Consider the following 15,717-nt stretch of genomic DNA (forward strand, 5'->3'; position numbering starts at 1 on the left):
CACACCTTGAACTGCTTATCTGTCACAGGCAACAACCTTGGACAAAGCAACATACCTAGACAAGCATGACCGTGAAATTTGCAAGAACAATAAGGAGAATCGCCACCCGAGATGGAAATGAAGTCATTAAGTTATTTGATTTTCTTAATTAGGAGGCCAGGGTCCCTTCGGCTACAGTTATGCTCTATTTGATTTTCTTTCATTTATGCTCTGTTTTGCTTTTGTTCTTGTTTCGCATGTAGGGATGTATTTACTGCTAATTGCTTTCATTTGGAATATTTTGAATCTATTAAATCGTGTTAAATCATCAATTAGAAAATGGTGATTACATTTCCAGGTTCTTCAAAGAAAATCAAAGCCCTCAGTATTCATCAACTGAACAAATTAAAAACAGGGGAGGAAAAAAGAACACTAGAAAGATCAAAGCTACAATTTGAGTATATTGGATCGAATAACAACCCAAGTGTTATTCAAGGCGTGAAGCATGAAATATCATTCCAAAGGAGAAAAAGGGAAAACAGGGGAGGAGGAGTTGATAATCAATCAAGCAGCAGCTGGAGAAGCTTTCTTACGCCGAATTCTGTCTCCACCCTTTATCATTCTTGAGAGAATATCAGCTTGCTTTGTGTGCCCTTCCTGATTCAGGCTATTGATCAGATCATCGCAGCTGCTCCACTCCTTGGCCCCTCCTTTCTCCATTATCTTGCATAGAATTGAGTATGCGTTCAGCGTCTTCCCCGCTGCCAACAGCGCATCAAGTACTTTCTCATAGCTTGAGACTTCTATGTTGCATTCTCTTTCCAACCCAAAATCTAAAAGCTTAAGAGCAGCAATGGTCTTCCCCTTTTCACAAAGAACAGATAAAAGACTGTCAAAATCAGGTGGGCAACTGCATCTCATAAGCAAATCAACTCGTCCCAATGCCTCTTCCACATGACCTCTCATGAAAAGGGCTTCCAGAATCTTGGCAACCAAGTCCATGTTTTCTGTTATTCCTTTATCCAACATACTGTTCATCACTCGGCTCGCGGTCTGCACCCTCCCATCTGCAAATAGACTTTCCATCACCGATCGAAACAACGCCGAATCAGGGTAGTGTCCGCTTTCAATCATGCTGTCCAAAGCTGTCTTAGCATCAGCTGGTTCACCTTTACTTAAGTAGCTCTTGATTAGCAACTTGTAAGATTCTGCATCCCTAGAAACACTCTTCCTACCCATGATTTTCAAGATTTCAAATGCCAATTCAGGATTCCCTTCTTTGGAATGGCCACGGATTAAATTATTGAATGCAACTTCATCCTGGATACCCTTCTTCAACAACTGCCGGAAAAACGTTTCAGCTTTTCCAGTCTGCCCATGGTCGCACAGATACTGAATTATAGGATTATACGCACTAGCCTCCATTTCCAGAGTACTTTGTGGTTTCAAAATGATTTCTTTTTCTACAAGCTTGTCAAGCAACTTAACTGCCCGATCATACACTCCGGCTTTGCAACAGTTCTCGATCAAAATACCGTAGTGCCCAGCCTCTGTTGGAATGCTTAACCGAATCATAGCTTTCAGCACATGCATAGCAGCATCCAAATCACCATGCTTGCACTGGCAAGATAACAACCTCATGAAAATTGAATTGTCCTTTGGAGCAATATACTTGTCCACCATTTCTGTCAAAATTTGACGCGCCTCGGACATTTTCTCTGCATCACAGAGACCAGGCAGCAGAGTCGAATAAGTAAAGTCATTTGGCTTCACACCAACAGCCTTCATCTCTTCGAACAATCTCAATCCATCATCTACTCGACCGGAAGAAACATAACCTTTTATCATAGTAGTATAGCTTATCACTGTTGGTAAAAGATTGTTCCCCTTCATCTCAGTAAAGAATTGCTCCGCCTCCTCCATCATTTTGAACCGATAATAACCATTAATCATAGTGTTATATGTAACAACGTCAGGGGCAATGCCTCTAGTCTTCATGTCTTCATAAAACCTCTTGGCTGTCTCAAGCCTCAACGACAGAAAGAAACCCCAAAGCATTACATTATAGGTATGGCAAGTTGGTTCTATGCCTTCATTCAACATAGCATTAAAGTACCTCTTCGCCATCATATACCGCCCCCTCCTCAAAATCACCTTAAACAAAACATTATAAGATTTAATACTCCTTTCAACACCCAATTCCTTCATCTTTTGAAAAATTTTCACGGCCTCCTGAACTATCCCAGCTTTCCCATAACTATCAATCATTATAACGAATAAGTCTTCATCCCATTCAACGCCCTTATTGGGCATATCAAGAAGAATGCAACGGGCATGATTAAGCTTTGAAGCCCTACCCAAAATCTCAATTATTTTGAAATGTGTTCCACGATCATGCTGGAATAAGCCGGATCGCTCTACCCATCGGAAGAACTGGAGGGCATGGTCCGAGTTTTTAGCAGCATGTAACACATTCCAAACAATAGAGTGATCAAATTGGGGAACCAACGACCTAATCGAATTCTGTAAACGTGTTGTCCATTCACGATTTGCCATCATTCTACAAATAATATCCTCTAATTTTTCAGGGTTACGACGGTTACCTCTAGGGATGCTTCGCTTAACTTGGTCGCCGCCATTAACAGCCACCGGTTCCACGGGCTGAGGCACTGCGGCATCTGAACTGACGAATGGATCTTTAGGGCTTTCATTTTGAGTAGCTGTGGTGGTTGGATCTTGAATGGAGCTGAAGAAATGAAGTGAATTGAAGGAGATTGGTTTCGAAATTGAAGAACTGGAAAGAACCTTGAGATGGCTGTAGTGAGGTTTAGATAAAGAAATGTGAGCCATGGATGATAAGACTTCTTCTTCAAATCTCAAAACATTTGAACTTTGTACAGACACAGATCTATCGACACAGAGAGAGTGACAGAGCAAAGTCTGTTTAGGGTTTAAGGGAGAAGAAGAAGAAAAAAAAAAAAAAAAAAAAAAAAAAAAAAAAAAAAAAAAAAAAANACAGCCCATCCCTATCAAGCAGGACCGGGTTTAAAATTTGGGCCCAAGTCTGCATCAGAGCAAGCCCACCTGAAGCTTAGAACACAGGTTGGCCCATCTCAATTACTCTGCCAACGATTTTTTTTAAAAAAAAAAAATATTAAAATTTTTGAAATATAGTATTAAAGCAAAAAGTTTATGTTCCCCATCTTTAAATGTGATTTATTTCTAGTTGTGAAGGGTTGTCGTGGTTGGATAATGGGTAGGGCGATTGCCGAATGGGGTAGGCTCTCTCCATATATCTGTGGCTAAATTGAACTGAATTTTCGATTATCCAAAAATTCAGCCCAACCCAACTTTTAGAATTTAGGTTAAGTAGTTCAGATAATAAGGTCATCGATCTTATGAACACTCGTTCATTATACGAGCTAGGGATGTAGGGGTGAGTTTTGAGTTTGGTAAGCCCATGGTGAGAAACTTGGGTATGATACCAACAAACGGAATAAATTGCCATTTTCTCTTCATAAATCTTTCATTCTTTTCTACTCGGTTTGGAGATGCCTACCATTCTCTTACTGCATATATGCCTTTAAATTTCAATCTTTATTAAAGATTTTGAAAATTTTACGCTCATTAACGTCGTGTTTGAAATGTCTTAATTTGCATTGAAAACAAATAAGAAGAAAAGAATAGGGTCAGATAGGGTGGCCTCACAAATTAAGGAATTCTAAAAATAAACCTAACTTAGGGTACCCTATGCTATATATTTATGCAAAATATTGCTATATGATAAGTACGATAGATGGTCACACATACTTAAAGCCACATGTTATCCTGTCAACAATCTTATTAAGAATGAACGTGACATCGATGCCATAAAAAGAAAGAGATAGAGATTTCATCGAGTAAGATTCAAAAGGTCGTGTAAATTGAAAGTTGTGAGTAATATAAAGCTTGCCAAATTCAATCATAATTCATATCGGTTGCGTAAATAAAAACGTATGATCAAACTTAGGTGTCCATAATATGGAGGTTATGGGCAGGTGGTTTGGAGATGGCGTTGGGAGTTTAGGCGTTGATGTATGAGTATTGACAAAATTAACATGCAATTTCATTGTATTTATTGCAATATAATCACCCAACTTTCACTGCCCCAACTGCCTGCCTGCCTGCTTCCATGTGTATTCAATTAATTATGACTTCATAATCATAAACTCCAACATCCTTAAATCTTAAATATAACAACAATTTCTATCTGCTTCCATTCAAACTTTCAAACTTACCTAAGTTCGTTCATACTATCCATGTGGCTCGTGACATTAGCTTCTTCAAACCATCTAATGAACTATAACCAAAACGTGTTCTATTAATTCTTTCCAAAAACAACCCATATATCAAATTCAAAAATTCAATCACAAATTTGAAAATAATTCGATTAATTTTGAAATAGGCACGTGTATAGTGGATTTTTAATGGTCGGTTTGGAAATTCAAACCCTAAAAGGATCGTTTTTTTTTTTTTTTTTTTTAATAAAAAGTTTATAATTTGAATTTAATTAAAACGGATATATATTTTTAAATATTAAAAATATCAAAGTTTTCAGATATAGTTGGGGCATGCATGTTTTTAGGGATAAATACAATAAAATGAAATTAATTAAGGTTGCTAATAAATAAAAGTATTTTCTTTTTAATTATATTTTTTTTATGGACTAGCATTAATGATGTCGGCCACCTTAAGTTGGAGAGTAAAATTTGAACTCTTTTTTTTTTTTTTTCAAAGGATATTAATTAAATTAAGTGGAAAATGAAAAATATAAATAAGGCTGCCCTTGTTTAAAAGGGAAATTAGTCAAAGAAGAAAAGTGAGAGGGCGGGCAGGACGGGCAGGGCAGAATTTGAATGCCATCTGGATGATTTTAACCCTCATTTTCCTCCTAAATCACAATCAACCAACCAACCACCTCTTATCCTAATTAAACTTTATTTTTTACTCATTTTTTAAAACTAAATAATGCTGAGTTGGCAGATATGTCTGGTTCTTGTTAGCGTTACTTCTGGGTTTTACTTAAAATTTTAAAACATGTCTATTAGAAAAGGGTTTTCACACCATGATATGGATAGTCTGTTAGGAATCACAACTCGCTCTCATGTCTTTGCTTTGAGCTCTCCAAATGCCTCGTGCCAATGCAGATAGTATTCCTCACTTATTAACTCATGATTTTTAACCAATGTGGGACTCACTCTCAATAATCCTCAACAACGTCTTGTCCTCTTTTCCAAACCGACGTGGAATCTCACACAATTGCATAAACTACATTACAAAGTTATGTACATAAATTCGTAACTGGATGTCCCTACATGGATCCGCTCCTACTTCTTAGAGAAACAAACGACAATCAAAATATAAACCAAAACCAAACGTTGTAACTATAGATGCATAATCAAATGTGATGTCGGTCCATAGTTGTCACTCGTCCTCTCCGCAATATGGAAGTCATTAGTAACGGACAACTTGTAAGCTCCTCGTAGCACAAGCAAAAAGAAAGGGCTATTAAGGGTGTAGGCGTGGACACATGCTCGACGCTTTGAGTAGTAATTTAGTGAGGTTTCAGAAACAACAGCCCCAAGCCAAAAAGGAAAAAGGAAAAAGGAAAAAGTCCAAACTAGCCCCTACTCTCCCAACCATATCACGCATTAAATTGAGGGTAGTATTATGTGCCATCACTACAGCTGTGCCACAATATGGGATTCAACTACAGAAACGCGTCTATGGGTATGGGTTTTGGCCGCCACCACAACTTAAGCACCCCCTAACCATAACCAAACACTCCTAACATGTATATATATGTGTGTGCATAAGGGAGTGTGTGAATATGAACTTTGGTCAACTTCTTTGCATATCGCCAATTTGATTCCTTCGCAGCATTTATAAAGGTCACACCTTTGGGGCAATTTGGAAAAGCAAGTGCAAGAAGAACAAGAAGAAGAAGAAGATTAGAAGATTCCTTGTTTCAGCCAAGCACAGAGCTTTGTTCTGTCTAATTCTTTGCTCTGTTTTTCATTTTTTAGTACAAAATACACATCCTACACAATTGTTGGTTCCAAAGCAATGGTTGTTGTTGCTCCATTATCATCTTGGCCATGGGAGAACTTGGGGTCGCTCAAGGTATTCAAATTTGATGAAATTACTGTTTAGTTTGGTATTGATGTGCATGTCTTGATACTTTGTTGAATGAATTGATGCAGTATTTGCTTTATGGGCCGTTGCTTGCAAATGGGTTCTACTCGTTATATCAAGACGGGAACATCTTACAAAATTGGTGCCTCCATATTCTTTTGCTCTCTTTACTCAGAATGGGAATTCATGTCGCTTGGAGCTCTTACAGCAACATGCTTTTCTTGACCAGAAACCGACGGATTATTCAACAAGGTGTTGATTTCAAGCAGATTGATATGGAATGGGAGTGGTATACATCCAAATTACACTCACAACTACTTATTTCTATCTGGGTTGGGGGAGAAAAGTTCAAAGATTGAAACTTTTTTCTGTTTTCAGGGATAATTTTTTGATACTTCAAAGTTTAATGGCTTCCATGATGGTGTACCTGTTCCCTTGGCTTGGAAATCTACCCCTTTGGAACACAAAAGGGTTAATTGCAATTCTGATACTTCATGTGGGAATTGCAGAGCCATTGTTTTACATGTTCCATAGATTCTTCCATACCCATTACCTTTTTACTCATTACCATTCGCTTCACCATTCTTCTCCAGTCCCACAGTCCTTCACAGGTGACCCAGCAATTTTTTGAACTTAAATCTCTTCTGGGGTTGTTTTATTTTATGTTCTTTTGTCTTTAATCTCTGAAAGTTTTGTTTTTTTTTTGTTTTGTTCTGTTTCCAATAAAGCTGGAAATGCGACATTTCTAGAACATCTTGCGTGGAGTTTGGTAATTGGAGCGCCAATTCTTGGAACAAGTCTTCTGGGTTATGGATCAACGATCATGATCTTCTGCTACGTTTTGGTGTTTGATTTCCTCAGATGCTTAGGGCTTTCCAATGTCGAAATTGTACCACATCGGCTGTTTGAAGCAGTCCCAATTCTTCGATATCTTCTCTACACTCCCACGTAAGTAGGGGTTATTTCTTTTTGTTACTTTTGTTTTTGGCATTGGTCAAAGCTGAATGAGTAGTGTTGGTGTTGATGGGGATTGTTTTAGGTACCATACTCTTCACCGTACAGAGAAGGGGAGCAATTTCTGCCTCTTCATGCCTCTCTTTGATGCCATTGGAAACACAGTCCATAAGAACTCATGGGAATTGCATAAAGAGATGAGCTCAAAAGCGGGTCCGTTTCCCATCTCTCCCTTTCTTTTCTGCTCTATTTTTGTTTGATATTACTTTTCTTACCAAAACCCAACTCGATTCAGTCATCCTCATTAATGGGGGTGGCTTACAACTTTTCATTGAAGTGCTAAAGTTCATAAAGATACGGCTCTCATGTTCACGCCTTCAAAAGGGTTCGTAGTGTGCAGATTTTAGGAGTAAAATCATTTATGACGGTGTTAAATGCCCAAGTCCACGGCTAGTAGATATTGTCCATTTTTGTAACCACCCATATCCACCGCTAGCAGATATTGTCCTCTTTAGGCTTTCCCTTTCGGGCTTCCCTTAGAGGAAGGTTTCCACACCCTTAGAGGAAGGTTTAGGGTTGGATCAAATGCATCCCTTAGAGGAAGGTTTCCACACCCTTAAAAATGGTATTAGAGCCAGACACTGGACGATGTGTCAGTCTTCTCGTTGTTCCCCGAAGGGGGTAGACACGAGGCGGTGTGCCAGTAAGGACGATGGGTCCCAAAGCGGGGTGGATTTGGGGGTGGTCCTACGTCGATTGGAGGAAGAAAAGAGTGACAGCGAGGACGCTGGCCCCGAAGGCGGTTGGTTGGGGAGGAGAACAAACCACCATTTATAAAGGTATGGAAACCTTCCCCTAGGAGACGCGTTTTAAAGCTTTGAGGGGAAACCCAAAGAGGACAATATCTGGTAGCGGTGGATCTGGGCCGTTACAGTTTTTGTTCATTACATGATGTCGTCAACCTCATGCTTTTAAAACGCATCTATTAGGGAGATGTGTCGTCAACCTCATGGTTTTAAAACGCATCTATTAGGGAGATGTGTCCACACCCTTATAATGAATGTTTAGTTCTCTTCTCCAATCGACGTGGGATCTTACCATCCAACCCTCTTGAATACCAACCTCCTCGTTGGAACACAACTTAGTGTCTGGTTCTGATACCATTTGTTACATGTTGTCGTCAGCCTTATGATTTTAAAACATGTCTATTAGGGAGAGATTTGTATGCTCTTATAACAAAAGCTTCATTTCCCTTTTAAATCGACGTGGGATGTCACAACACTATTAGAAAGTCATACCGTACCTTTCCTCGAGAAAATAAAATATGAACAAGGCTTGGTTTTAGGAAACTTTTTAGCCAATTCAATAGATTTGAATTATAGGTTGATAGAAAGTGTAGAATTTGTTGAAGCAAATTAGTAGATGAAATTTAATTTGGGTTTTACAATAAATGCAGGAAAGAATGGGAAGGTGCCTGACTTCGTATTTCTAGCCCATGTGGTGGATATTACTTCATCAATGCATGCGCCATTTGTGTCAAGATTTTTCGCTTCACGTCCCTTTGTTACAAAGCTGTCCTTGTTTCCATTATGGCCCATTGCCTTCATAGTGATGCTTGTCATGTGGGGACGCTCAAAACCCTTCCTTTATAGCTTCTACAATCTTAGAGATTGGCTTCATCAGACATGGGCTGTTCCAAGATTTGGGTTTCAGGTAACTTCTTCAATCTCATAATTAAGCTCTCATTTACTAAGAGAAACAAAGAAGTAATTTGGTGGGGGTGGGGTTATTGTTGTTTATGGCAGTATTTCTTGCCATTTGCAAGAGAAGGCATCAACAATCACATAGAAGAAGCAATTCTGAGAGCTGACAAGCTAGGGGTTAAGGTCATCAGCCTTGCTGCACTAAATAAGGTAGGCCTCTGCCTTTATGTAACTCTGATCATCTCTGAATAGGGTTGGTGGAGGACATTAATTCCTTTCAATGGCTTTCATCTCATATCTTGTGACGACATGAATCATGTTCTTTCATTTAAGACTGCTGCTCTTAATTAATTCTTTACCATACATTCAATTTATTATACTTTTTTTAATAAAATATTGACCCATAATGTCCCGGATATTGGTTAATTGAGTCGAAGAACATGGATTTATAAGCAAAGAATAGATCTTCATTGGTATGAGGTCTTTTGGGAAAGCTCAAACCAAAACCACGAAAGCTTTATGCTCAAAGTGGACAATATCATGTAATTGTAGAGAGTCGTGATTCCTAACATAGTATCAGAGCCATGCCCTAAACTAGCTATGACAATAGAATCCTCAAATATTGAACAAAGAATTGTGAGCCTCGAAGGAGTAGTAAAAAAGTGACTAAAGTGTCGAACAAAGCGTGTACTTTGTTCGAGGGCTCCAGAGAAGGAGTCGAGCCTTGATTAAGGGGAGGCTGTTCGGGGGCTACATAAACCTCAAGGGAGGCTCTATGGTATACTTTGTTCGAGAGGAGGATTGTTGGCAAGCCCAAAGCAAAACCACGAGAGCTTATGCTTAAAGTGAACAATATCATATCATTGTAGAAAGTCGTGATTTCTAACGCATAATCCTCGTAATAAAGTTCGAAAGCAATTAAAGTGTGAGTGGTTAATTTTGTGAACAGAATGAAGCTTTGAATGGTGGAGGAACACTTTTTGTGGAGAAGCATCCAGATCTTAGGGTAAGAGTTGTGCATGGAAATACCCTAACAGCTGCAGTGATTCTTAATGAAATTCCAAAGGATGTTAAGGAAGTTTTTCTAACCGGCGCAACTTCCAAGCTCGGACGAGCCATTGCTCTCTACCTTTGTCGGAGGAAAGTTCGAGTCCTTGTAAGTCTCTCTTTACTCGAGAAATTATTCAATGAAACTGTTACAATGTGATAAACGAAGTTTAAATTTGTTTTAGATGCTTACACTTGCAACCGAGAGATTTGAGAAAATACAAAAGGAAGCCCCTACGGAGTGTCAAAGCTACTTGGTTCAGGTAACCAAGTACCAAGCTGCCCGCAACTGCAAGGTAATTGGTTGCCATTGCCATGAAATCTTTATTTATGGCTATTTCATGTCAACTGATGGTGATGTGTTGTGAAAATGAAACAGACATGGATCGTGGGGAAGTGGATCACTCCAAGAGAGCAGAGTTGGGCCCCAAGTGGTACTCACTTTCATCAATTTGTAGTCCCTCCCATATTGGCTTTTAGAAGAGATTGCACCTACGGCGACCTAGCTGCCATGCGATTGCCCGACGATGTACAAGGCCTAGGCAACTGCGAGGTAAGAATCAATTGTTGAGAATTATTGGAAGAGAGTCCCACGTTGACTAATTTAAGAAATGATCATAGATTTATAAGTAAGGAATACATCTGCATTGCATTGGAATGAGGTCGAGCTTATACTAAAAGTGAACACTATCATACCATTATAATTAGTTGATGTTGTTTGGGCAGTATACGATGAGCCGAGGAGTGGTACATGCATGTCATGCAGGCGGGGTGGTGCACCACTTGGAAGGCTGGACGCACCATGAAGTTGGGGCATTGGACGTGGACAGAATTGACCTGGTTTGGGAGGCAGCTCTAAAACATGGCCTAAAACCAATCTCCTCCAAATAAAAAATGTTACCCTTTGATCCTCTCACTGCAATGAAGAAAGTAACATGGATGCATTTCACCATATTGCAAAGCCCTTTTTTGTTCTTTGCATCATGTTACTATATATATATGTGTGTGTATGGTTTGACAACATAATTAAAGAAAGCAGTATCTGATTGCCATGCAATGGCTTAGACTCCAAATCTTGTGAACTCGTAATTTGGATTCATAGTTGTTTGTCATTAGCACCCACTTGTTTAATTGATTTGTAGAGTCTTGTGAAGTAAAAAAAAAAAGAAAAGCATGAAAACATTGAAAAGGTGGCATGTCGTTTGTACGTAGCAAACGTTTGATAACATGGTCCTTTATGTTTGGTTGCGAAAATTGAGGAATAAATCCTTAACATTAGGACAAACACTATCATCACTCGTGACAACAATAATAATAATATCGCACAAAAAGTCACAAATAACTAGTTTTTATCATGATGGAATAATAAAAAAAAAGGAAACAATATCAACATTACTTTTATGGATTTAATAATGGTTAGCCATTATAACGTGAGATCTCACATCTGTTGAAGAGGGGAGCGAAACATTTCTTATAAGAGTATGAAAATTTCTCTCCAGTAGATGCGTTTTAAAATTGTATGACAAAGCAGACAATATCCGTTAGAAGTGAGTTGGGCTGTTACAAATGGTATCAGAGCCAGACATCGAGTGGTGTGCCAGTGAGGACGTTGGCTCCCAAGAGGGTGGATTGTGATATTCCACGTTGGTTGAAAAGAGAAACGAAACATTCCTCATAAAGGTATGAAAACCGAGAAGGACAAACACACAATAGGTAATGTCACGATATAAGAAGGATACAAAGCGCCCCACCTTCCTCACTTCACATGGCCACCATTCAATGCTCTCTTGGCAATCAAAGGATCATCATGGGACCTCTCTTGCGCTCTTATCTCATTCACGATACCGTGATTAGTTGAAAAATTAAGGTTTCACGTGGATGTACTTTGACGGTGAGCTATATAAAATATTGAAACATTTTAATTCAATTTAAAATAAGATGACGTTAATCAAAGCAAAAACAAATTATAGCTTTGGTGTTTGTCCCATAAGTTATGACGTTACATATCGTTTTTAAAACGGTTTATTAGAGAAAAGTTTTCATTATCTTGTCTCGATCTCCCGTCACTGATCTTCAATTTCTAGTTTAAGTCACGAGGCATTGGTTTCTGATCTCAATCATTATCCACTAATCGCCAACAACTAGAATTGGAGACTATGACAAGGGATCGTAACTAACTATTGGCAACCAAGAGAGCACACCTAAAAGTGCTTTGAAACATAGTTGGAAACATTTTATCCATATTGAAGAGGACACACATAAATAATTAATGTGGGTGGCACGATACATGGCGACATAGCCCAACTGGTTTTGTTTTGAGCTTCACATATTGAGGCCTCGTGTAGGATGACAGACACTAGCTCCTAAAGTAGAGCCGCAAATCAGGGGCTGCCATTGATTCTACTTCATTTAAAATATTCTTAAAACTTGTCCCAATTAAATGAATTAAGTATAAATACATTGCATTCCAAATCAAATTATTTCTTAATCAATAATCCGGAGTTAATGAGAATGAATTTGTTTGTAGCATCATCACGTGGGCGTTGTTGGAGGTATTGGCACAAAATGAGTTACCAAGGTGGGTGGAGGATGGTAAAATTAAGCTTAGTTTGATTGAGGAAGAATTGGGCAGCACGTGGATGTGTTCTTGGTGATTTGGGTGCATGAAAAACATCCTTTTTTTTAATCTTTTTTCCTCTTGGCCCCTTCCCACATGCCCTACAATTCCTCATCGCCTAGGACCCATTGCCCCATTTGCATGTTTTACGGATCCTGCCAATCCCAACCAAAGCCCCTTTTGGACGAGCTTGAGTTGACTTGCTTTCCGCCGCTGCCTTAGCTTCTTCAAAGATCATGTGTTAATTATATAACCTAGCCCAAGATTCAATTTTGATCTCATACATGTGTTTCTTCAATTCAATTCGATTCGATTCAATTCTTCGTTTTGTTTTTAACCCTTTTAAGATACCTGCTCAAGCTCATGTGGGTGTGATTTGATTTTGAAAGGGATGGTCGGTTTTACTATAATTAAGTGCGGTAAAAGCTTTGTAGTCAATCATCATTGTGCTTTCATCCCAATCATACCTTCTTTCAAAAGGATATAGCATCTCGGTTAATTATAAAAGTGTGAGATCCCACATCAATTAGAGAGGAGAACAAAACATTCTTTATAAGGGTGTGGAAACTTCTTCCTAGTAAACACGTTTTAAAACTGTTACACAATACGTAATGGACCAAAGCAGACAATATCTGCTAGCGATGACTTGAATTGTTACAAAAGGATATCAAATTTAAATAAAGTAGATGATATCATATCAAAGATACGTCAATATTAACACTAAAGTAACGAAATTGAATATGGATGAACTCTCCCATATGGTATGGGTTCGTTGAGTGGTAATGATTTGACAGTGTTGGTGAGAAGTTGTTTGATATATCTGTGGTCAGCCCAACTTCCAAACAGTGCCACAACAGCCTTGGGTTTGACCAACAAGCTTAACCCTGATGCTCAAGCTTCCTCATCATCCCCACTTACAACCTTTATTCATTTCCATTATCATCACCAACCTTTACTTTAACCTTCTATCCATATTCTTCCATTCAGTTTAACCTCAATCATAAATCATAGTCATTTCTTAAATAGCATACAAACTCATTACTAGCCAATATTGTCCACTTTGATCCATCACACATCGTTATCAATCTCACGATTTTAAAACGCATCTATTAACGAGAAGTTTTCACACTCTTGTAAAAAATATTTTATTTCTCTCTTCAACCCCAACGTGAATAGTAAAGACATAAACTTTTTAGTTGCAAATGTATTTAAATTAATAGAAATTCAAAAGAGAAAAAGAGATAACGACGTGAAAAAGAAAAAGAGAAAACGACAGCCTCACGGTTTGTATAAATACACTAATTAGAACAGCTTAAATCCACCACTAATTGTTTTGGCTCGTTACGTATGGTCATTAGTCTTACAATTTAAAAAACGTGTCTAATAAAGAGAAGTTCCCACATCTTTATAACAAATGTTTCATTCCTCTCCCCAACCATCGTGCGATCCCACACTAACAACCTTACTAATCAACGTTAATATCATCCAAGATACGAACATTTTAGTCGCAAATGGATTTAAATTAATAGAAATTCAAAAAAAAAGAAAAAGAGAAAACGACAGAAATCTACTTAAGGGGGATATTAAAAGTAATTAAGATTAGATTAATGAATATATGTTGTGAGTGAAGAAGAAGAAAGACAAATGCTAATTGAATTAGGAAAAGGTATTAATTAAAGGGTTAATAGAGACTAATGGCGCCACCTCCCTTTAATTAATCACAATCTCTTTATTTTTTTCACTTTATAATTTATAATTTGTTGATATATATATATATATATATATAGTGTATACCCTTTAGGGTTTGGTGGTGGGACATTAAGTCCATGTGCTTGCATGTGCTGTGTCTCTCTCTAAATGGCCCACCAATTCCCTCCTTTAACCACATAAATTGGTTTCTGCACATTCTTCTATTTCCCATGCTTTTCTCTCTCTCGGATCTCTAAATCTTCCCAACTAATAATCCTTTCTCTCATTAAACCACAAATTTCCCAGGTATGTTCTTTCTTTTTTTTTTCTAATTTTTTTCATCAACTTTTCAATAATGTTCTATCTTTGATCCAATTTCCCCTGATAATTTGTTGTTTTTTTGTTTTTAAATATTAGAATGAGCAATCCCAATTCGTTGAAACGAGATTTTTTGAAGAAATGGCTGATGGGTCTTCAAATATACACAACCACCAACCGAAACATGACCGTCGCCGACAGAAAAAGGGCCATAAAGTTATCCGCCGATATTGCTTTGGCGTCCTCCAGAAACTGTGCCACTCGTTGGAGCCGAGCTGTCATTGCTGGCACCTCCGTCCATGACGGCAGCTTCCTGGTGGCTAACGGCGTATTGGGTCGTGCTGTATGCGAGAGAATCAAGGAAAGCAGTTCAAAAATCACGCGAAGTTCGTGGTGTAGTGGGAAGATTCTGAAACGGAGCCGCCGTGTGGGGCGGAGGAAAAAATGTAGGAAGGCGGGTGCTGAGTGGATTGCAAAAAGGTTGGTGCAAAAAAGAACAAGAATGCTTCGTGGGTTGGTTCCCGGAGGTGAATTTATGGATGAAGTTTCGTTAATTGAAGAAACCCTAGATTACATTTTGGCTCTTCAAACTCAGGTTGATGTCATGCGGTGTCTTGCAACGACTGCATACGTAGCGCCACCATCATTATGAGTATCCAACATTGGTATGATGAATGGATGGTGAAACTTATGGTCTTTTGCTTTAAACATATGTATAGCTAATTGGGAGTTAAATGTAGTGATAATTTGAAAACATGGTCTTGTACATATTAAATTTTATGTAAGTTAAGACATATATTATTACCCTTTTTAGAATTGGGTTCGTTTAAAAGTTTAAAGTCATTTAATTTATACACATTATTGGATTGGGTATTCATTGGTGTGAGTGAAAATTGAGTATGTGAAAGTATGGTGTGTTTTTTTTTTCTGGCATTGCGTGTATGAAGGAAGCTGGTGAGAGTGGAAAATTGAGTATTGTGTGTGAGGGGGTTTCCTATTGAAGGCATTTACTTGGGAAAGAGGGGTGTTGAGTGTGTGTAGGTTTTTCCCCAAATCCAAAGTTGATGGATGAGAGGGGGGTGAGTATTATTAATGCATGTGGGTTTGTTGGGTGTGTCCAAATTTTGAGTGAGGATTTAAACTTCTGACCAGATCGATATCGATCGATGGTATAGACATGGTCGTAGAAACATTGCTACGTCATTCTTGGTTTGGTCGTGTCGTTGTTACTAACCC

The 15,717-nt window shown here is 38.4% G+C and overlaps 3 protein-coding genes across 3 annotated transcripts; 2 read left to right on the forward strand and 1 right to left on the reverse strand.

The window, feature by feature from the left end:
* Positions 1-281: 281 nt before the first annotated feature.
* LOC111779863 (pentatricopeptide repeat-containing protein At2g37230-like) lies at positions 282-2,939 on the reverse strand. The gene has a single exon (XM_023660039.1). It carries the CDS (start codon positions 2,827-2,829, stop codon positions 544-546), a length of 2,286 nt encoding a protein of 761 aa, XP_023515807.1. The 5' UTR covers positions 2,830-2,939; the 3' UTR covers positions 282-543.
* A 2,781-nt stretch (positions 2,940-5,720) lies between these two features.
* On the forward strand, positions 5,721-10,930 carry LOC111779861 (protein ECERIFERUM 3-like). Its single transcript, XM_023660038.1, has 11 exons — positions 5,721-6,141; positions 6,222-6,442; positions 6,532-6,764; positions 6,882-7,101; positions 7,193-7,320; positions 8,564-8,820; positions 8,913-9,020; positions 9,760-9,966; positions 10,043-10,153; positions 10,237-10,410; positions 10,584-10,930. Exons 1-11 carry the CDS (start codon positions 6,085-6,087, stop codon positions 10,746-10,748), a joined length of 1,881 nt encoding a protein of 626 aa, XP_023515806.1. The 5' UTR covers positions 5,721-6,084; the 3' UTR covers positions 10,749-10,930.
* Positions 10,931-14,280: 3,350 nt separating this feature from the next.
* Positions 14,281-15,307, forward strand: LOC111779871 (transcription factor IBH1-like 1). Its single transcript, XM_023660048.1, has 2 exons — positions 14,281-14,469; positions 14,581-15,307. The coding sequence occupies exon 2, from the start codon at positions 14,582-14,584 to the stop codon at positions 15,131-15,133; it is 552 nt and encodes a 183-aa protein (XP_023515816.1). The 5' UTR covers positions 14,281-14,469; position 14,581; the 3' UTR covers positions 15,134-15,307.
* Positions 15,308-15,717: the final 410 nt, after the last annotated feature.

The sequence above is a fragment of the Cucurbita pepo genome, chromosome LG18 (assembly GCF_002806865.2).
Source record: "Cucurbita pepo subsp. pepo cultivar mu-cu-16 chromosome LG18, ASM280686v2, whole genome shotgun sequence".
NCBI classification, from domain to species: domain Eukaryota; kingdom Viridiplantae; phylum Streptophyta; class Magnoliopsida; order Cucurbitales; family Cucurbitaceae; genus Cucurbita; species Cucurbita pepo.